The 24,431-nt window shown below is 36.2% G+C and overlaps 1 protein-coding gene across 2 annotated transcripts in view; it reads right to left on the bottom strand.

The window, feature by feature from the left end:
• Rab3-GAP (Rab3 GTPase activating protein) overlaps nt 1-24,431 on the bottom strand; it is a 732,105-nt gene that overhangs the window by 407,237 nt on the left and 300,437 nt on the right. For both annotated transcript variants that reach the window (XM_090399255.1, XM_090399256.1), the window contains one exon: nt 14,399-14,539. In XM_090399255.1, the coding sequence (XP_090255381.1) occupies nt 14,399-14,539 (141 nt within the window). The remainder of the gene's footprint in view (nt 1-14,398; nt 14,540-24,431) is intronic.

Below are 24,431 nucleotides of genomic sequence, written 5' to 3'. Positions count from 1 at the left end.
AGAGGGAATGAGCGAGAGCTATGGGAATGAAAGAAGAGGAGAAAATGGAAACAATAGGAGAGACGGAATGGTAAGAGTATAATGTATGGGGACTCACTGATCCGTGATGTTCAAGATAGGATGCGTGAGGAGTATTTGCCAGGAGGAAACGATAGAAAGGGTGGCTTTGGCAGTTAAGAGAGGTGAAAGGGTGGATGAGATGATTGTGATGGTGGAAACAAATGACTTGAGTAGTGGTGTAAATAGGGCAGTGAGAGATACGAGATTCTTGCTTGAGGTGGTACGAAAGAAGACACAGAGAGGAAAGATAGTGTGTGTGTGTTGCTTAGGTATGATAATGACGAACTGAGCAAAAGAACGGTAATATTGAATGACATAATACCTAGAATGTGTGATAAGAGAGGACTGGAATATGTGGATGCTTGGAGTGCGTTTGAGGACAGAGAGGAACTGTATGCAAGAGACCACTTACATTTGAATGAGGAAGGACGTAGGCATCTGGAGAGATTGCTGTTCTGAAAAAGTCAGTGTGTCTCAGGGAGGATGGTAGCAGTGGTGGCCTCTTGTGGGAATGGGTACTTGGGAGAAGGGGGACAACATCAGGTAAAATTTGAAAACAATGCTCTTAAGAATTACCATAAAAAACAAAAAATATGGCTATGCTATGTGGACGATATTTTCATCATATTCAGTGGAACAACAGATGAACTTATCAATTTCAAAGATTATCTCAACAATTTGCACAACACCATAAAATTCATTTTAGAACAAGAAAAGAATAAAAAACTTCCTTTTCTGGATATTCTATTAGAAGTTAATGAAGAAAGTAAACTCTTTCTCAGTATATAGGAAACCGACAAACACTGGAAGATTTCTAAATGCAACCCCACACCACCATCCTTCACAAAAAATAAGCTTCATTAAAACTCTTCGAGACAGAGCATACAATATCTCCAGCACACAAGAAAGATGTAATGAAGAACTAAAATACTTAACACAAATCCTCCAACAGAATGGATATGAAACAAAAACCATCAAGAGAATCCTTAAAATGCCTCCAGCTAACAACACAATAAAACAGGATTACAAAAACGCAATCTCGCTTCCTTATATCAAAAATGTTACAGATAAGCTAGCCAAATTAATGAACAAACACAACATAAAAGTAGCCTTCCTTCCTTTGGAAAAAATCTCAAGATTCCTACATCCACCAAAACCACCTCATCATCCTCTTAAAAAACCAGGAATCTACAAAATCCATTGCTCTTGCGGGATTTGCTACGTAGGACAGACAGGAAGATCTGGAGAAATACGCATGGCTGAACACCAAAAAGACGTACAATACAAAAGAGAACAAAAAATGGGTCTTGCTTTCCATACCACTTCCACTGGACACGATGTACTCTGGCAAAAAACGATGATGTCATAAATATAAGAGTTATATAAGAAAATTTAAAGAAGCTGCTAATAGCTAAAAAACCCAACCCAATGCAATATAAATCAAGGTTTAATTCTCCATCAAGTGTGGTCAGCTCTAATAAAAAATCTACCTCAATCTCAGCTCGGACTGTATGAACGAGAACAAGAACACATGACATCGTCCAGTATTGTTCAACGTTATATATCTGCATTCTGTTATTTGAGTTTTAATGAATAGCCAGACGATTATGATTTGTATTTATTAATTCTCTTGTTTAAACTTTAAGTTATACTATTTACCCCCTGAAGATGTAAATCCTATGATTTACGAAACTTGTCGGGAACTATTATTTCAGTGTTTTATATAACTGAATAATAAAAAAATGTGGTGTAATCACCGAAATATATCTTTTGAATCCTAGGGAATTTTTAGATATGTAGCCAGTAGGAGGAAAAATGGAAGAATGATATTGTGGGATAAAAATGAGAATAGAGTGACTGATGCAGAGGACATAGTCGAATTGTTCAATGATCACTTTATTGGAGTATTTCATCCTGGAGGAGTCAGTTTTAATGCTAGAGGGATAGGGCAGGTTTGAGGTTTAGAGGTGCAGGAGGAGAGTGTGTTTCAAATACTGAGTACTCTGGATGTCAGTAAAGCTGTGGGACTCGATAGTATTTCACCACGTGTTTTGAGAAAATGTGCTAGGAAACTGACAGTGCCTTTGGCCTGGCTTTTCAATGTAAGTCTGGCTGCTGGAAAGATGCCCAGGGAATGGAAGGAAGGTAAGATAGTGCCATTGCATAAGGGCGGTAGCAGACTGGAAGTGTCTAATTATAGACCAGTTTGTGTGTCATCAGTAGTTAGTACGATCTTGGAGAAAGTAGTGAAGGACCGTATACAGCATTGGGCAGATGAGGGTAATGTTATCTGTGAGAGTCGACATGGATTTGTGAAGTTGGCACTCTTGTTTTAGCAATATGCTAGCCTTTTATGAAAAAGTTACAAGAGCATTAGATGAGGGAAAGGCATATCTGCCATTTTCTTAGACTTAGCGAAGGCATTTGACAGAGTGCCACATGATAAGCTGATATTTAAGTTGCAGCACATGGGTCTGGATGTCAGACTGTTAAAATGGATTCAGGATTGGCTGTCCAATAGGTATCAGAGAGTTGTGCATGGTGGGGCAGTTTCAAGGAAGCAGAGGGTTTCAAGTGGGGTCCCACAGGGCTCAGTGCTGGGACCTATATTGCTTAACCTTTATATCAATGACCTTGTCAGTGGATTGCAAGGGAATGTTCAGTTGTTTGCAGATGATGCAAAGCTAGGAAGGATTATTAGTAATAGTGCAGATGCGGCAGCCCTGCAAGAGGATTTGAATAAGCTAGATAGATGGGCAAATGAATGGGTGGTGTCAGTTTAATGCAGCAAAATGTAAGGTCTTGAGGTTTGGGAAACATCGATGGGACACTGCATACTCTATGGGAGGAGTTGTACTGGAGGAAGTAGGGGAAACAAGAGATCTGGGATTGATGATTGATAGAAACCTGAAATTTAGGGGACATATTGCAAAGGTGGTGAAGGTAACACAGAGGATTGCTGCAATAATGAGAAGGACACTGACCTGCAGAGATAAAACATTTATCATTCCGTTGTATTTTAATTGTATTTCTTTTTTTTCAGACCACAACCACACTTTGACTATTGTTCTCAGATTTGGTCCCCAGGATTTGAAGGGGATAAATTAACTGTGGAAAGGGTACAAAGGCAGATAACAAAGATGGTTTCAGGACTGTACAATGATAGTTATGAGGATAGGCTGAGGGAATGTGGACTGCAGAGTTTGGTGGGTAGAAGAAGGAGAGGTGATATGATTGAGACTTTTAAACTGCTCAGAGGTGGTTACAGGGTTGACACTGGGGAGTTCTTTCGCTTGGTTGAACAGCAGGAAGGAGTGATGACAAGAGGCCATCCCTGGAAGTTAAGAAAGGAAACTGTGAGCAAGAGGGTGAGGAGTGGTTTCTTTGCATGCAGGGTGGTTGAACCATGGAATGCATTGCCTGATGGAGTAGTGAGAGCGAGAACGGTCAATGAGTTCAAGGAGTGGTATGATAGACTGTGTGTTTCTTTGGGGGGGGGGGGGGGGGAACCTCCCCTCGATGAGTCTTGATAGACTTTGTGTTTCTTAGGAAGGACCTCCCACGATGAGTCTTTTGACTCCATGGAGACCTGAATAATAATAATAATAATAATAATACTCAATCAACCTTGATACACCTATGATTCTTTCACCTTTAATTCCTCTAATATATTCACCTTCTTTCTTTCTATATGCTGTAAAGCATCATTTAAACCAGCATGATATACACCGATAAAGTGCTCATTAAATAATTCCGTTACATCCTTGCAGTGGTCACTCTACTACTATAGCTATCCACCAATGTTACCTTTCCGTAATTATTCTTCTTTTTTTGCCACATAACAGATGAATTCCCTTGGATTATCTCTGGCTTGATTAGCTAGTCTCCTCACACACTACATTTTTACTTTCTTTACCATGCTTGTCACTTTTCCTAGGCTGCACTTTATATTCCTCATGCATCTGATCGCTATCCATAAAATCTTTTTCAACACTGCTTGCCTGATTTCACTCTTACTCTATTTATTCACACAATGCTTAGTATAGCTGTGCGTTGTTTATGTTAGGTGATACATAATCAGTTCCCATGCTCTGTAAACTTTTGTAGAAAATTGCACAGCTCATCAACCCAAGGTATTGATGTTATGTGACTATAGAGCGTCTCATAATAACCGACTTTATAATTCCATATACATCACATTCTCACCTTTTCCTGTTTGGCCACTACTCACCAGTAGTACCTCATGATGACTTACTAGAGGAACAGTTGATACCACTTTAACAACTGTATTCTGTGAAGAGGATATCACCAAATCCTACACTCTAAAACCTAAAGTTGTTTCTGTCATATGCTGCTTAAGATAGTTATCCCTCAGAAATTCAACAAATTCTCCTCTTTTAAATACACATTCCTATAATTAAAATTTCCCATTAAGACTGATTGGGCATGTAAAAAGAATGCAATTTGCCTAAATATTTTATATTTTACAATCAGTGCTCTCTACATTCATTGGCCTATAACAACATCCTATTAGATATACTATTTTTTTAATTTCAAATGCACCCAAAACCACTTCAAAATTCAATTCTCACTTCCACTCTTGGTGGGCACAGTTCTTCTGATATATCACCAACCTCCTGTTTTCACATTTCTATCCTTCTGGAAAATTTTATATCCCTCCATTTCAATTCCTAACAATAACATCATCCTCAGACAACCATAACCAAGTTCACTTTTGCCACTTATCCTTGGGCATACTAACTCAATGACCATAACAAACTTTAGCTTCTTTATTTGTGATACTCCTTGCATTAGAACAACACAAATATAACAATCCTATTCTCTTTGAGGCCATCCCACCAGCACCATCACTCCTAACTCTAGCTGCTACAATATACCTGTCTCTTCATCACTCTGACCACTTCCATTTTTCTGTTCCTGACTCTGACTTCCATTCATATCCCTATTCCTGCCTTAATGCACGATATTATCATATATTGCCATAAGAATTTTTTTATTCCATTTATATCAATTTTCCTCCTGTCCTTCACACAATCTGTTTCACAATCTCTCTCTCTCTCTCTCTCTCACTCTCTAAACCTTGAACAGGCGAAGTTTATTTTTATCTCTATGCACACTCAGCAAACAACAGTCCAGTCACTCCAAAAAAACAACACCAAAAAAATTCAAATGCAATTTGTCAGCACTAAACCATTCCAACTGCTCTTCAGGTTCTCTCCATACATTCATAAACTACTACTTTTCTAAGTTAAGGAATATTGCATCCCATATTGTTTCTTAGCCAAATAAAAAACTCAAAGAGTTTCAGGCCGAATATAGAAACTATATAAAGTTTGGCGATTCCAAGCATAAGCAAATACCTGGATAGTGCAGCACCTGACCAATTTGGTAGTGCAAACTGAGGCAACTCATAGAAAGGGTGGAGCAAGCTCCGATCACTATTCTTGGTATTTACCCATAATGTGAACTTAGCTCCTAGGAGCCATATTACTGTTCTACATTATGAGAGAAGGTCACTACCCAGACCCGTTTCAACCTTTATCGAGGTCTCATCAGAGAGTAGGTAGACCTAGTTAATACCAAGTTTGTAGCGAACAGAACTTACATCCTAATTAAGATGAAAAGCCAAACGGCTATATTTTCTGGTGAAGTTAATTAAATTAAGGGGATAAAAATCCCTTATTATTTTACAGCCAGTGTGCGAAACTCTAAGATCAAAAACTACAATCTACGAGTTTCATGCCAAAGAACTATCGGTGAATCCAAGCGTAAGTGACCACTTGGTAGTACAACACTAAGGCAACTCGAAGCAAAGGTGGAGCAAGCTCCCTCACTATCCTTGATATTTTCTCATAATGTGAAAACACAGCTCCTAGGAGATGTAATCTGCTTCATATTATGAGGAGAGGTCACTACCCAGACCGGTTTCAATCTTTTTTGAGGTCTCATCAGTGAGTAGGTAGACCTAGATGATATCAAAGTTTAAGTGAAAAGAACTTACATACCTTCATTATACGAATGCCAGAGTGGTGTGCCCACTGATATCATCCAGGTCTTCCTACTCACTGATGAGATCTCAAAAAAGGTTGAAACCAGTCTGGGTAGTGACCTCTCCTCATAATATAAAGCAGTATTACATCTCCTAGGAGCTGTGTTTTCACATTATGAGAAAATATCAAGGATAGTGAGGGAGCTTCCTCCACCTTTGCTTCGAATTGCCTTGGTGTTGTACTACCAAGTGGGCACTTACGTTTGGATTCGCCGATAGTTGAAAGTTTATTTTTCACTTGGTTAGAGTATAATAAATTTAGTTTAATCCTTTATCCAAGTGTGAGCAAACAAAGTTTGCGCCAGAAGTATCTTCAGGACTGGGGTAAGGTGGTACTACACCAGGGCAACTCGTTGCAAAGGTGGAGCAAGCTACCAACACTCCTGTCTCGGTATCTCCTATAATGCAAAACACATCTCCTTGCGGATATGTCTAATGTCATGCATTAAGAGATGACTTGCAAATGCTTCTGCCTGGTATCTCAACTTGGGCCTGGCTCCCACTGAAGAGACCTCAATAAAGGTCGAAACTAGTCTGGGTAGTGGCCCTTCCCTTAATGCATAACATTAGACATATCCGCAAGGAGATGTGTTTTGCATTATAGGAGATACTGAGACAGGAGTGTTGGTAGCTTGCTCCACCTTTGCAACGAGTTGCCCTGGTGTAGTACCACCTTAACCCCAGTCCTGAAGATACTTCAGGCGCAAACTTTGTTTGCTCACACTTGGATAAAGGATTAAATTAAATTTATTATATCGCCGATAGTTCTTCGGCATGAAACTCGTAGATCATAGTTTTCGATCTTAGAGTTTCACATGCTGGCTTTAAAATAATAAGGGATTTTTATCCCCTTAATTTAGAACTTACATCCCTTCTATGAGAATTGCCAAGGTGTCCTAATAAATTACTAATTATATGAAGAGCCAAAGGCTTCAATTCGGCGACATGAACTTATTTAAGTTAAGGGATATTGCACCGCATATTGTTTCTTAGCTGAATAAGAAACTCAAAGAGTTTCATGCCGAATATAGAAACTATATAAAGTTCGGCGATTCCAAGCGTAAGCAAATACCTGGGTAGTGCAGCACCCAGTTGAAGTCTTTGGCTCTTCATATAATTACTACTACTACTATTATAATTGTCACCTTCATACCTCTATGTAATCAAAGACTCATCATTGGAAGTCCCTCTGCCAAACACAGCTCATTATCTGGTGCCTTAAATATTCACATTCTCTGCAGTTACCACACCCACAAGCAATGCATTCCAATAATTCACCACTCTCCATGCAAAAACCAGCTTCTCACACAATCCTTATACATCTTCCAAGGATGACCTCTTGCCATCTCCCACCATTCTATGAAAAGCCTGTTAGTTACTTATCTCTATCATACCCCCCCCTTCCTTCTCATATATGCTAGACTCTGTAAATTGCATCTTCTCAACCTTTATTCATATTCAACATTCCAGAGACCATAAATGGCCTTAGTCAATCATTTCTGGACCCTTTATAATACCTCTTTTGCAAAAGTGCTGCTCTAAATAAACTTTATTTCTCTAGAATCAAAGATATAAATTTTAGATTGTCTTAAAAAATGAGAGAAGGTATCATATATGTCGCAAAAAATGAAAACATTAAAGAAAAATGAACAGAAAAATTAGCACAGCTGTTGCTTCAGGATATTTCATTTCAATAAATACGACATCTCATCCCAACTGTTCTGCAACATAGAAAATGTTCTCGTTTGATTATGCTCACTGCTTTGCACATTATTAGACCTTTAGCAACATCCAGCTAACTATTTCATTCTATCTACCTCTATCTCAGACCACACAGCATCAAAACCACTGCCTCTACTTCCCTCCTTTCATCTTTAATTTGCTTGGGCACAACTCATTTTATCATCAGCAGCACTCCACCTCCTTTTCTGCTTTTTTATTTTCCCAAAAAAACATTATATCCTTCCATCTATATTCTTGTCAGGATGTCATCCTCATCCAACCATGTCTCACTTATTCCAAAAATTTTTGAGTGAACAGAATCAACCAATGCAACAAGTTTGTTCTACTTATTTTGAATACTTCTAGCATTCATATATATATATATATATATATATATATTAGGATAACCAAGTTATTTTATAAACTTGGTTATTTTAACTCCTAATCCTAAGTATGCAAACAATTAAGTGTGCGCCTGAAACAAAGTTCAAATCTAAAGATGGTACAACACCAGGGCAACTCATTGTAAAGGTGGGTAAAGCTCTGATCACCATTCTTAGTATTTTCTCATAATGTAAAGCACATCTCACTAGAAGATGTATACTGCAATGCATTATGGGTGGGGTCACTACCCAGACCGGTTTCAACCTTTTTTGAGGTCTCCTCAGTGAGTAGCTAGACCCTAAATACCAAAGTTATAGTAATACGGAACCTTATCAACTTTACCTATAGAAGTTGCAACAAGGTGTTTATATTTTTAATAAAAATCTCTGGAGGATATAGATGTAATAAATTTTTAACTTGGGGATATTGTATATTAGGATAACCAAGTTATTTTATAAACTTGGTTATTTTAATTCCTAATCCCAAGTATGCAAACAATTAAGTTTGCGCTTGAAACAAAGTTCAAGTCTAAAGATGGTACAACACCAGGGCAACTCATTGTAAAGGTGGGTAAAGCTCTGATCACTATGGGAAAAATACTAAGAATAGTGATCACAGCTTTACCCACCTTTACAATGAGTTGCCCTCATTGCAAAGGTGGCTAAAGGTGTTGTACCATCTTTAGACTTGAACTTTGTTTCAGGCGCAAACTTAATTGTTTGCACACTTGGGATTAGGAGTTAAAATAACCAAGTTTATAAAATAACTTGGTTATCCTAATATACAATATCCCCAAGTTAAAAATTACATTATATATATATATATATATATAAAACATAATGGTTCATTTCTGAGTACATAAGTTCCACTGCTACCACTTCTTAGATGTGACTTCTCTATACGTTCCCTCAGTTAAATCGACCTCTCTCTCTCTCTCTCTCTCATTACCCATCCCAGAAACATCTCCAGGCCCAAGTGCTTATTCCACATCCCAAGCATTCCATTCTTGTCTACTCACACATTCACTTACTATTCCTACATCAACCTTTCTTAAACTGTCTTCCTGTCCTGACCCCCCCCCCTCCATTTCCCTGTCTGTCCTGCACCCCTGTTCTCTCATTCTGCTCATTTCTCCATTCATAAGCTATACTTTAATCCCTCCTTCCTTACTCTCCCCTTTTCCACATCACTCTTTACCTGTCTGGATCCATTTTCTACAATCATTACTCTCCCTAGTGGTCTCTCCAGATGACTTACACCAAAACCATACACATGCACTGCATCCCTCTTATGCAGTTTCCTCAAACTCATCCCATACACGTTCATAATCTAACATACCATTATGATCTCTGCTCTCCATTTTAACTCATCACTGTCATACCTGGGAAACACAATGACTTCTCTTCCTACCACACTGTTATCTTTTATTCTCAACAATCTCTTTCGATTAATTCCTGTTTCCAACCAAGTCATTTGTTCCTACTATCCCTACCAACTCTTTTGCTCACTTACTCCTCATATCCAATGCCTCATATCAAATGAACATCTTTTACTTCACATAACTCAGACCTGCTTCCATTCATTATCTCTGCTCCTTCCTCAACTCACTATGATGATATCTGAGCACAATGCTAACTGCTTTCCCATGAAAACTGTTATCCTTTACCTATAACTTTTCAAATCCCTTTCCATATTTTTTTTTCACTATCCAAGTCATTTTTGTCCAAAACAACAACTACCACTACTTTCTAATGGCTGTTGCTTGCTTCAAAGCAAATAATGTTATCTGTATCAATATGCCACCTGGAAAACATGGTTTATGTGCCCTAATACCCACCACATCTCTTATGATTGACTCCCCATATAATGCTACATGGCCAGTCTTTAACACTTGCTTAATACCACAGACTTTCTCCACATCATTCACTGCAGTTGATTATTTGTGCATGTGGATGGATGTGAGGTAGGGGATAAGTAACTAGTAATCATACAAGTCTGAAATAAAGAGGTAGAGAGGCAATATGAACTACGGAATTACTACAGAACCATTTAACTCACCACAGTAGCCAGGACATGGAAAGGCAATGATGTAGTTAATTGCACTGACAAGGTCCTATACTCAAAAAAACTTAAATAAATTCAAAATGAGAGTGCAGATCAAAGAAAAAGAAACTGCCCACAAATGGTAGCAATATACTTGGAACTAAAAACATTGAACTAAAAGAGCAACTGAAGTAATAAAGCAAAATAAACATACTTTACTAACTGAATGTGGTAGGATTTTAAAAATTAAATTTCAGGATAAAATCCAAAAATGGTAAACAGAAAAGAAACAAACAAAAACAAAATAGAGAATTAGTAAAATATATAAACTCATAATCCTATATAGAGGGGACCAATGCAAATGTCAGCAGCCTAGAATACAAATTATAGGTGATTGTGTTTGGAAAGAGGAGGAAAAAAAAAAAATTAATAAGTTCCACAAATCAAATCAAAGGTGATCCACCTTAATGCAGTAAACACTTTTAGTAAAGTCTTTCACAAAAAAAAAGAAAAAGAAAAAAAAAAAAAAACTAAAACTCAATTTCTGAGAGGAAAAAGGAACCTCAGTAAAAACAAACCAAACTGAAGGAGTTAAACTACTATCAAACACTAGGGAGGTGCTTAAAAGTCAAAGCCGGATAACAGAGTAGATTGCAATGTGGCCTTTTAAGGAATGCAGAGAACCAGCCAGGGCCAACGTCCAATTCTCACCTTCTTATGGCGCAATCTGTTAGGTCTGAATGGAAGATGGGCTGCAAATTTAGGATTTCGCTAACCACATTGTATTCTTATAGGCTTAAAACTTGAATACAAAATGATGGTACAACATGGCAAAATTTCATGCTGGCCGTCACCTGGCTAAACAAGGCTCCTGTTCCTTATGTTTTAATTGGATAAGAACCAGATTGACACCAAAGAGGTTATTATCAAAATAAACAAAAACAAACAAAAAAAAAAGACAAAAAACAGGTGAGACCTTTCTGAATGACAAATATAACATGCTATATGTTTTGGCAATAATGATTAATGAAATAAAGGAGTAGCTGTAGTATTCAACACTAAATATCATGATTATCTTCTTGAATGGCAGGCAATATCAAGTAGAATGATATAGGTAAATATCAGAATGGGGAACTGGACAATGAGACTTATACTGGTTGGAAAGAAGTCAACAGATCCCCCCCCCATGGGCAAGTTGCATGTGCCATGTAACAAGTGAAGTGTTTGTAACCAATATAAAGTGGAGGAATATGATGCTCCCAAGTCAGTGTAACTGTGTCTGATTGAAATGGCTATGAGAATGGAACTAATCGAAAGAGGCATTGTGATAGGATGCCATATTCCAGGCCTATCTGTTCGGAAAACTGTTGACAAATTGGGTCATCTCAGGTCAACAATCAGTGATACCATACAGTGCGAAGAAGGATAACGTAAAAATTGCAATTCATGACATGTTGAATGTGGAGTGCCTGATATTAACTGAACATGAATCTGCACAAAAATATTCAGAAGCATAGCTCACAACATGGATTTCTATGGAAGGACTGCAATATGCAAGCCCCACATTACCCAAATCAGCATGCAGCATCGTCTTCAGTGGTGCAGAGAGCATGTACAGTGGGACGTGGAAGTTTGGAAAGCTATGTTATAAAGTAGTGAATCATGCTACACCCTCTACAGAGCAGATGACAGGTGTGGCTGTTGCAGATACCCAGTGAATGTCTCTTATCAGATTGCATAACCCCAACTATGAAATTCGAAGGCGTGATGGTATGGTCCTGTTTATCCTGGAACCGCTGTTTGTGGTGCCACAAACATTGAACTCCGATAAGTATCTGAACATTCTGGACAATGCAATGCTTCTTACTTTGTGGCATTTCTACAGAACTGACTATTGTCTCTTTCAGCAAGACAATGCACTGTGTCATAAGGCTGCTGATGTAACTGTGTGGTTTTGTGGACATGAACGTCACCACATCTGACTGGCTTTCACAGAGCCCTGATCTCAATCCTACTGAACATCCGTGGAATGAATGAGAATTGGGTGAGATTAGGTATGTCTTCCTCACAACAGTCCAGGACTTCATTACATGCCTACAGAAGAATGGTCCAAAATTCCCATTGATCACTATCATATGCTTGTGGAAAGTATGCCCTGTAGGATTGCTGCAGTCATCACAGTGAAAAGGTCCTATATATTATTAAGATGGGTACCATGGAAATTTGTTCCTCACACTATGGTGTCTATTGACTTCTTTCCAAACAGTATATTTGTTCTTATGGTCCCACAGTAGTTTTTCTATGGAGGAATTTTTCAAGGCTCAAGAGAAGGAGCTTTAGCCCTTGCTAGAAACCTAAAAAGCAGAGTTGGAAATTATTACCAGACATATAAAAATGTTTTGGGAACATTTGGAGAAAAGCGCAAAGGTAATAATAATAATGGTAAATGCCTGCTGGATTTCTGTTCAGGACATAGATTGGGTATTACTAACACCATGTTCCAACATAACAACAGGCACAAAGACTCACTGATTATGTTATTGTTCATAGTGATGTTTTCCTACTGGTTCAGGACACAAGAGTATACAGAGGATTTGAAATTGGAAGTGATCACCATTTAGTTTTGAGCAGGATAAAACTGAAAAATAGAGCATGTAAGTAACGAATTAAAGTAGAGCAGTTTTTTAAAGGTGAACTGTGGACAAAAATATACAAATATTATTCAAGAAAATTGTGAGGTATGTGGCATGGATGTTTGTGATTGTCCTACTAACTATTTACCATATGTACTGCTATAACCTGTGTCCTGGTGCAGTATGACCTATGATGTTTTTGTGCCATAACAAACAAATAAACATCTCCTTGCAATATTTAAGTAGGGTGAAAATAACTGTCTCAACATCACCAAAACATAAACAAGACAGACCACACTTACCTCCTCTCAACTTCTGATTCTGAGATCTTCAAGCAAGATCACAGCTCTCTTCTTGGACTAACTAATACCTCTAGCCTCTCCTGACATAAGAACATCATACCCATAGATGCCTGTGCCAAACTTTCTTTTTCACTCGAGACATTGCTTCTCATCTGCACAACTGCTAACTGCATATAAATCCTAAATCTGCCCTACCTTTGACATGTTCTCATGAACAGTGGTGTGCACCAAACACCTCTCTTTAAACATGCTTGATGCTATCCAGAAGGCAACTTGGTTAATTGGTGACCCATCTATCTCTCTCTCTCTCTCTCGCGCACACACACACACACACACACACACACACACACACACACACACACACACACACACACACACACAGCCTTTCCACTTGATTCCTCTTCTAGAAATATTTTTTGTAGACACTGTTCCACTGAACTGGATGACACTGCTCTCCCTACTTTTACTCAAGCCCATCCACATACAAAAAACTGATGGTCAACATCCACTCGCTGTACAGCTCTATACATACTAAATTAACTTTTTGTCTTACTCTTTTATTCTGTTTTTACCTATGTGTTTTGGTAAAAGTTTCCATGTACAGTTTTCCCGAAAAGAATAATACACCATCTAGTTGTATATGGAAATGACTTCTGCCATTGATTTAGCTCACAGTCTGTCCATGGGTTTATCTCCAACCAATGACCCTCAGTAGAGGTAGAAACTGGTAAGGTAGTAATCCTTCCCATATAATGCATGGCAATATACACAGAAGTGTGCTGTGCATTATGAAATATTGAAGCAATGCGATGTAAACTTAACTGCCTCTCTATATAAGACACCTGTGATGAAAACACTTCATGCAAAGACTTTTGTCTGCTAATGCTAAGGTAATGTAAAGATGGAAACAAGAACTTGCTACAACCTCCAGAAAACAAATTAACAATTTTTTTTTCTCTTCTTGACTAATATAGATTTTGCAGCCTCTCACATCATGTGGGATTGATAAAAAAATAATAATAAATAAATAAAGTGATAATGAGAAAATGTAAAACAGAAATTGCAATTTCTTTCAAAAATTGTTCAAAAGCAAGAACTCTCTTGCACAATCATTCTTCAAAATGATGCTATAACATAAGAGAATTTTTATGTTTATACTCAAAGATAATATGATTAAAACATACCTTAAAGCACAGTGAAAAGGTACATATATAGTTTTGATTTCACCATCTACGTCCATCAGACAGCAAGAAAGTATTGTAGGGTGATGATTTACAGCTACTGCAGTACTTAAACCCATCATGCCATAACCACAGCATAAGAGTCTGAAAAATAAACCATCACTAATTGAAATACACTATAGCAACAGATCCAAATGCCACATTAACAGGATCCAGTGTCACTATATCAACAAATGAAATTAAATAAAAAATGCAATAAGTAAAATTTTTTTTTTTTTTTTTTTTTTTTTTTTTACAAAACAGTTTATCTGACCAGTTTAAAAACATTCAGTTATCCAACCAGCAAACTGCTCTTCCAACCACAGTGGGAGAACATTTTGCTAGTCAGATAACTGAAGGTAAAATTACATGAGGTACTAGAAGTCTGCTGACACACTAACCAATTCAAGGGTCAGTTAATTGAATGTTCAATCATTTGTATGATTATAGGATTGCATGATGAGTGCATGAAAAACTTATGTTTTCCTGGTGCCAAGATATACATATATATATATAAAAGTTAACAGCGATAAACGCAAAGAGGGAAAATGAGAGTTGATAGTCTTGGTAAGTACAAATGATTTTAAAGATGAAAAGTGTATTGAATGAAATGGATATAAAAGAGTTACTGGAAAAAATAAAAAAGAAGAGTGTAAAGACTGTCTTATGCCAAGGCATAAGAGAAGTGAAGTAAGAAGGTGGGCCATAATTGCAAATGAGTGAATGCATAGGTTGTACAAGAGTGAATGTGATGGATGGAACAACTTGTATGACTGGTGGATTGCACTTGAATGGGTTTGGAATCAGATTTCCAGAGAAAGGGTTGTTCAGTGAGAGAATGGAAGTGGAAAATCAGGGAAAGTAGAGGTTTTTTTTTTTTTTTTTTTTTGTGGGGGGGGGGGGTTACAGGCACACTTAGGTAAGTATATAAAGTACATATGAAATAGATTAAAGAATGATGAATATAATTTCTGGGTTCTAAATTTAACTAGAGCAATAATTAAATCATTATATTAATGACTGGAAGTACCAAAAACAAGGTTCAGGAATTTTTGACAGTGGCTGGCATAACCTTGCCAGAAAATATAGGCATCATCAAGGTGAACAAAGGAGGACAGTGTTACAGGGGTATTGTATTTTTAAAGAATGAAGAGAGAAAGCAAACGCAAAAGAAGATGTTGATGCATACACCAAGCACTTAAAAATAAATTATGGATTACTTCAACTATGATAACAGACTATGAGTAACTGATGCATAGCAGAAAGGAAGAGGAATTTATGCAACTAATAAGAGAAAATTACTAATAGTATGCATTAGAAGTGATCCAGGACTTCAGTGTCAGATCTGGTGAGTGACAGTATAAGAGGATCTGTCCATAACCATTTAGCCACTGCCTGGTGAGCAAGCAAGCAAGCGGTATGAGGAATTAAATAAACTTGATGTCAATAAGGCAACAGGACTTGATGTATCACCACACACACACGAATAAGCTAAAGGAATGTTCCAGGGAATTAATGGCAGCTTTAATGTACTTGTTTACCAAGAGACTTACAACAGATGTCAATTCCAAAGAAGTCTTATAGACCAATCTATGTTTGGAGTTGTGGTTAAAGGTGTTGGTGAGAGCTAAGATATAGGATTGGTTCGATAACAGCAGTGTTCTATGTGGACAGCATAAATTTGTTACAAGGAGATCATGTTTTACCAATTTACTTATATACAAGGTGACAAATGATGCACTGGACAAAGGTTAATGTATAACAAATGGTGACATACTTAGATTTTACAATGGCGTTTGACAGAATGCCACATAAGTTGGTAACTAAATTGGAACAGTTGAGATGTGATATTACAATGGCATGTTGAATAGGTGGTTGGCTGTCAAATAAGATCAGTAAGTTATATTATGTGGGTGCAGTATCCTAAAAGAGGAAAGTCACCAGTGGTGTGTGTGTGTGTGATAAGGGTCTGTTTTGGGCCATCACTGTTTAACTTGTACTATTAATGACATTGGGATGTGTTTAACTGTAGATATGTAGGTGTTTGCGGATGATGTAATGATTAGGAGAACAAACAGGAGTCAAATGTATGGGAAGGCTTATGTGTTTGTCGTACATGTTGATTAACTTTAACGGTATAGATGAGAACACAGACTGATAAGAAAATAACTATTTATTAACTTATTGCTGCTATTCTATCCAGCATCTTCAGAGCACAAAAACAGTTTATCACAGTACACAAGACCCCAATCCGGTATAACAATAGGATTAGTTTGAACAATTGTAACGTACAACAGAAAGACTAAATCTTGCTTACGATATCGTCTCCGTGAAGAATCCTCAAATGTGTGGGAAGGTTTATGTGTTCACCATAGTCTAGTCTAGTCATAGTTTAGACTTTGTGTTGTACAATACAATTGTTCGAACTAATCCCCGTTATACCGGATTGGGGTTGTCTCATGTACTGTGACAAACTGTTTTTGTGCTCTGAAGATGCTGGACAGAATACCAGCAAAATATTAGCAATAAGTTAATAAACAGTTATTTTCTTATCAGTCTGTGTTCTCATTTATACTGTTAAAATTAATCAACAAATAGGAATCAAGCAGATATTGTGGCCCTACAAGAAGATCTGAACAGACTGTATGATTAGGCTATTGAGAAAAATGCAAGTTCAGTGTGGAAAGGGTAAGGTCTCGGAATTTTGTAGGGAAGAATGAGATAAAGTATAAAACTGGTAGAAAACTTTTGAAGCAGGTAGAGAAGATGAGTGATATGGGAATGATGCTGGACAAGAACCTGAAATTTAGTAGTCGCATTGCTCATGCTGTTAAATCATCACATTGAATTCTGGCAATGATGAGGGAAAGTACCTTGACATGCAGAAACAAGGATGTTATGATTTCACTGCATACGGTTTTAATCAAGCATCATATGAATTACTGGGATTATTATGCAGAGATTTAGTCATCTGGTTTTCATGGAAATGATGATAAATTGGAAAGGGTCCAGAAACGATTTGGTAATTTGGTTTCTGGTCTGTGAAATATGAGGTATGACAAATAATCGAGGAAGTGTCATTCACAGAAACTCATGAAGGGGGGGGGTAGTGGGGGGGGGGATGATTGAAACATATAAGTTGGCAAATTGTTGTTACCAGGTTCATGTCAAAGAGATTTTTCATAGAAAACAAATGCAGAATAAGAGACCATCCATGGAAAGTAAGTTCTTTGCATGGCAAGTGGTTAGTGAATTGAATGCACTGCCTGAGTGTGGGGCAATATTTGGAATAGAATTGAGATGAAAAGATACATGCTGTACATTACAATGATGGAACTAGACTGCAGGAAACTGATGTGGCCAAGGATTTTAGGAATAATGGTGGAGAGGGATTTTGAAGTTCAGAAGAACATATTGCAAAAGCAGGCAAACAGTGGACAGAACTCAATTGCATGTTAGGAAGCATACTGACAAAGTTGTGATAAATAAGAAAATTATTATTCCCACTGCAGAAGGTTTTGGCAAGATCCCAATGGAAATGCTGTGAACAAATTGATGGATGTGAACAAATGTGAACAAAGTGATGAAGTGGTTCTAAAGCAAGTGACCATGACAGTGAATGGTCTTTGGCAAGCTTATGAGGAGGATAGATGGAAGGTTTATGGATCAAACTTTTAAGTGACATACAGAAAAGATGGGATATGATGAAAGCACATCCACTTTACATGTTACCAAAGGAGTTTATAGAGATGTGAAAAAAGAATTTTCGATATAAACAATAAGGGAGATTACAAGGGGGTCATTCTATAAATTGTATAAGCGTGTGATTAGCAACAGAAAAGACCAGATTTTTTTCTCCTTGAAGAGTGTCAACTGAGCGAAATGGATTGCCAGAGGTGGTTGTTAGTGAATGACAAAGAGTTCATGACAACTTCTGTCAATCCATTGAGTTTAATGAGAGGTATGCCTAATCATACCTCTGTGCAAATAATGGTCAACATGAATCTCCTGTGATGAATCTTTGGACTCTGGAGAGAGATTTCAATGTAATAATAAGTTATACAGAAAATAAATTTATTATATCCTGCAACTTAAAACGCATCAACACACTGCCTGCAAATACAAAGAAACTGTTTCTTTTTATCTTATGATTATCAAGATTTGAGCAGTATGAAACAATTTATAAAGCACTTGAGTGATCATCTGCTATTATATAGATATAATTATGGAATGAAAATTACTAATGATTTGCATCTGCAATTATACATCATTAAGACAGGTTCTTATTTCATGATCTATATAATTTCAACTGAAGTCCTCTTAAATTAACATAAGATGTTTGAGACACTCAGTTTAATGAGCACAAAGCAAAAACAGGTTTTCTTAAAACTATATTATTAAAGCATGTGTGCGCGCGCACACGTCAGATTAATGATGTGGAAATAAGTGATCTTCACACATACTTTTCAACGCTTAAGTAAAATAAAATAAATAAATAAAAATAAAATCAATAATTCTTTGCTAAAAAATGCCTAGAATAATACCAGTATTCACAGAACCTGTCCTCTTAATAACGAATAATAAAAATAATAATTAAAAAAAACGAAAAACATCTGAAATGCCATAAAATTAGTTTTATCACTATGGATACATTTTGCAAGGTCTCAAAAAATTCTTTCAGTTTGGCAGTTGATTAGGACAGTCCAACAGACCAAAGTTTCTTCAAAGAGATAGAGAGAGAAAGAGAGAAAAAGATACACAGTATTGTGACAAAAAAAAAAAAAAAAAAAAAAACACGCACACATTAGGGAGAACCAAATCAATAAAATAAAAATCAACATAGAATACCTTAGAAGCATGCTTGAACTTATTTATGATTGATAAAAGACTATAAACCAGCTCTTCACTTTAGTACACAAAGTTCAGCAATAGAACACTAACTTCATGATTAATAATTTTGGGACTTCTTTTCTTTCTCTCTCTCTCTCTTTTTTTTTGCTCAACACATTTTTCCTAGTCTAACATTTATCCTCAGTTCATCTGCATTTATTATACAGGTTCCTTCTGGCAAGCAAGGACTTGGAGGACCTCTTTTAGATCACACAATACCTGAATGCTTACCACATCTTTGAACTCATTCCATACATGTAAATCATATTGCATGAGAAGAACCTGAACCTCTCGTGCTCCCTTATTCCTAGCTCCAAACCTTTCTCCATTCACAGGAATTCTCCCTAAGTTCTCCCCTTTAAACTTGGAGGAATACACAAGATTGAGAAATCTTGTGTATTCCTCCTTACTTACAAATTTAATTAAAACTGAAAACATAATATTTTATTTATCATCATTTTGTATTATTTTTAATTTGCTTTAAGTGTATTGCTATTGTTTATTTATTTTTCGTTAAAACTGTCAAATCAGTAATTTCTTATAAGTCTGGGTAAATGAATTAATTTTGATCAGTGGAAGTCAAACAGCGAGCCGAGTGAATACAATTATAAGCAAAGTGTAAAAACTTGATTGTAGATTAAATATTAAATACTCTAAAGCATGTTACATCGCTTTTATACTTAGGTTAAGTCTCATGTGAATATTGTAAAAAAAAAACTTTGTTTGTCTCAGTATAGTTTGTATTAGATGTTTTTGTAAATAACTCTTCTGAAGCTAACTGTATATACTGCTTTAATAAGAATATGTTAGAGTGTTAAAAACAAAGGCAATGTTTTCGTCGCCGAAGCTGTACATGGCAGCATTAGAAAGATTGTTATTGAAACTTGTATGTATGAGAAAGGCTTGCAGGCTCTAAGTGTAAACATCTCCGAAGTCAGTCAGAGGTGTTCAAACCACTTTTCATGGCTGGCAACTTACAATCAAAAGAAAGCGGAGGAGAACAAAAGGCATGCCGAACTTGAAACTTAAGATGAAAGACTCATACCAATTCTTTGGGGGTTACCAAACTTCATGCGAGGTCTCAGAGGAGGCCTAATAAAAAGGGACTGAAGCAAACAGAAGGGGTCCCTGTTCCAGAATTGCTGTCAGAGAGGAGGCCGCCCGGTCCAGAGTCGCCATCAGAGAGACTGCCCGGATCCATGTTGCTTGAGAGAGGAGTTTCCCGCTTCCAGAAAGGAGCTTCTCAGTTTGAGAAGTCGCTAGAGAGAGACTACTTCTAGGCCGCAGACAAGGTTTCAAATTGCCGAAAGGAAGAGTTCCAATTGCCGGAGAAAAGTTTCCAGGTCAGGTTAATGTCAGACATTCACCAGTGTGTTGCGTTTTCATTACAATTTGATGAATCAAACGACTTCACTGATATTGCTCAGTTAATGGTATTTATTCGCATGGTATTTCAAGATTATTCAAGTAAAGAAGAATTTTGGAAAATTATACCATTAATGGGAAGGACTAGGGGAGAAGACATTTTTTTTTGGCATTTGATGAATTTGTGAAACAACACAAACTTCTGCTTTTTAAACTTGTGTCTATTACTACTGATGGTGCTCCTGCAATGATAGGTAATAAATCAGGCTTCATTTCATTATGTAAAAACGATGACAAATATCCAGAATTTTTTAACGTACCACTGTATTATTCACCAACAAGTACTCTGTAGTAAAAGATTAAACACAAAAGATGTTTTGGACATTACATTTAAAATTGTAAATTCTGTTTGAGGAAAAGCCTTGCAATGGCGGTTATTTAAATTACAGGCAGATGATGATAGGGAACTTCTGTTGTACAATAATGTTCGCTGGTTCAGCAGAAGTCAATTTTTAGAAAGATTTCTTGTATTAATTAATGATATAAAAAATTTTCTTGATGAAAAAGGAGATATTTATCCACAATTGAGTGATAAAAGATGGTTGTTACACTTATCATTTTTAGTAGATTTCTGTACGAAATTCAGCAATTTAAATTTAGAGTTACAAGGTAGAGATAAAAATTTAATTGACATGTTAAGTTCAATAAAAACTTTCCAACAATACTTACTTTTATTAAAGAAAAATATAAATGACCACGAATTTAGACATCTCCCATATTTATTAAAATTTTTTGAACAAAATAAAGAAATGCTTCGCTATGATTTAAAAGAATTTATTCTTGAAATAGAATTAATTGAGGAAGAAATAAATTCAAGATTTAAAGATTTTAATAAAACTGAAATGATTGTATCTTTTATCAATAATCCATTTCAAGAAAACTTGAACATCACAGAAATTTCAAATAAAATTAGTGGGCTGTTTGATATAAACCAAGCTGAAGTAGAACTTGAGACAATAAGCATTCAGAATAGTTTACATTTAAAATCAATAAACAATGAAGTCATTTGGAAGTATGCATATGAAAAATATCCAATATTAACTGATACAGCGCGAAAAATTCTGTCGTGTTTCAGATTGACATACTTGTCAGAATCCGCTTTTTCAAATATGAGCATCATAAAAAATCAATTAAGAAATTACAAATGATCCAAATTACAAATGATCATTTGGATGATTGTCTGCGATTGGCCACTTCTTCATATCAACTTGACTATGAAAATATTGCAAAGTCCAAACAATACCAAATTTCACATTAACTTTTTTTTTTTTTAATAGACTAGCATTTCCTGTAACTTGTGAGTTTATAATCAATCTGTTGTTTTTTCTAACTTTGGTTTTCCAAAATAGAGAAATAAATATTTTATTCCAATATATTTGTTGTTGTTTTTTTTTGTTATATTAAAATAATTAAAAGTGATAAATAAATTTTTAAATACACAAATAAAGTTTTTAGTTGTGTATTTTTTTTTTAGTTGTTTATTTGTGGGTAATCAGATATCAGGTTGGGGGAACATTATCTATATAAGAGAGTAGATGGCCGAATAACTTTTTATAGAAAAGTAGCTCGTGTAGTAAAAAAGGTTGAACACCACTGCCATAGGGCTTATCATTATAATTGCCCACTGCTGGATCTTTTCAAATGTCTCCTCATTTCTTCTGAGAACAGATAGTCATATCTGCGCACAGCAGTAAAGATATGATCTTATGAAACCATGTGCAGTAGAAGAACGACTTCCTTATTCACACAAGTTAATGAACTCATCAAATTTTAATTATTCAATGATGTGATGACTTAATATCATCTTAGCAACGGCCCCTAAGCTTTAACTCTCCAGATGTGTTTCTTCCTCTAAACAACATGAGTGATAATCAACATCTATACATTGATACCAGTTAGTGATCTTATGTGCAAGTGACAGCATTCAAAGCACATCGATTTGGGAGGGAAAATTCAGATGAGCGAGATATCTGCCCATAACTTGAGCACTATTCCCACCTGAGTTAAAATCATGCAAGTTAGGTTTAATACAGTTAAGCTCTTTTATGAGAGCAAATCAATATCATGTGCATCATGTTGGCTGACACTAATGCAACTATGCAAGTGCTGCAGGGCAATTCTACAATATGCTTATGTTTAACACTAAAGTTAGTTTTTTCTCTCTCAATAACATCCTGAATGCAAAAGTTTTTTTTTTTTTTTTGAAGGTCCATTATATCAGAAAAGTTAATAATTAGCTAGGAAGATAATAAAGTCTCAGTTATCTTCAAAACAAATTGTAATTAAACTTCATCAGCACAACTAGAAAGAAGTATCAGGTAGTCTTAGCCCTGGCCATGTCTGGATCCTGCTTTAGGGTACAGACCTAGAAGGTTTCAAGCTGCTTCAGACCTCCAACAGGCAAGACAACGAACCATTTGTACCAAGTAATGAAATTCATTTCATTACTTGCTACAAAATTTATCAGAAACAAATTCTTGCACTGAAAACCCACTATCCTGGTTGATCAGGACAACTTTAGCATTCATATATGATGTCAATGTGTCTTCCCTCCTTGGTGCAAAGTTTACATCTCTTTCTCATAATTTGTTTTTTTCCTTTGCTCACATTTTACAAGAATGTGCTGTTATGGTAATCAATTTCATCAAGAATATTCTATTCTATATTCATAGGAGATAAAAGTTGTTTTATTATATTAATCTTATAATCGAATAGTATCGTAGTAGCACCAGTATATTTATTGAATAAATAATGTTCATTGAAGAGAATCATTTTGACAAAATGAATGAAAAGTTTTTTGGCCAGTGAATCGTTTTCCTTTCTGATAGATAACATTTGGTCTTGTAGGTCAATTACTAACATCTTCTTCTTCTATGAGTGCCATCTCCTATCAGAGGTCAACGACCACCTTGGCAAATTTTTAGTAATCCTCAGCCACTCTGAACAGTCCCTCAGAGCTCAAGCCAGTCCAGTGTCTGATGTCTGCCAACCAAGATTTTCTTTGTCTTCCTTGTCCTCTTCTTCCATTAAATTACTCACATAAGCTTGTTATAATTCACAATTGGTAGTGCTTTACTTACTTTTTACTTTCTTTTGTTTACTACTTCTAAAATTCTATTTTCAAATTCTCTTGTGATGTAACTTGCATCTCTTTTATCCTTCTATTGCCTAATATCACTCAGTCAACATATCTGGTAAACTGTTTCTCGATTTTTAAGTTTTTCATTCTTAACTTCTTTTTGGAGTATTTTTTCTATCTATTCTTAATATTCTTGTGCAGCGAGTTCTTTTTCCAAAAGTGTCTTAGCCAAATCAATATTATAAATAGTTGTCCATATAAATATGATAACCAGTATTTAGCTTTCCTTCTAATAAATCCTAAAGAGTTCTTTCACTATTTAGCAAGTAAAAGGAGGAATGACTATGTAAGGATGACTAAAAAGTGCTGAAAGTGGGGAAGTAACAGAAGCAAACCAAACAGACGAATTACTGAGTGAGCATTTTGCAGGGTTGTACCATCTAGGTGGTGACACTGTAATGCCAGATGTGACAGTGACTGATGGGAGAAAAGAGGTTCAAGAAATAGAGGTGCTTAAAATATTGCAGACATTCAATGCGAACACAGCCATGGGATTAGATAGCATATCAACCTTTGTTACAGAATGTGGAGGGGAATTATTAG

This window comes from Typopeltis vanoorti, chromosome 10 (genome assembly GCF_054136105.1).
Source record: "Typopeltis vanoorti isolate ZY-2024b chromosome 10, IOZ_Tvanoo_1.0, whole genome shotgun sequence".
Classification (NCBI taxonomy): domain Eukaryota; kingdom Metazoa; phylum Arthropoda; class Arachnida; order Uropygi; family Thelyphonidae; genus Typopeltis; species Typopeltis vanoorti.
This window is presented reverse-complemented; position numbering and strand designations above follow the sequence as displayed.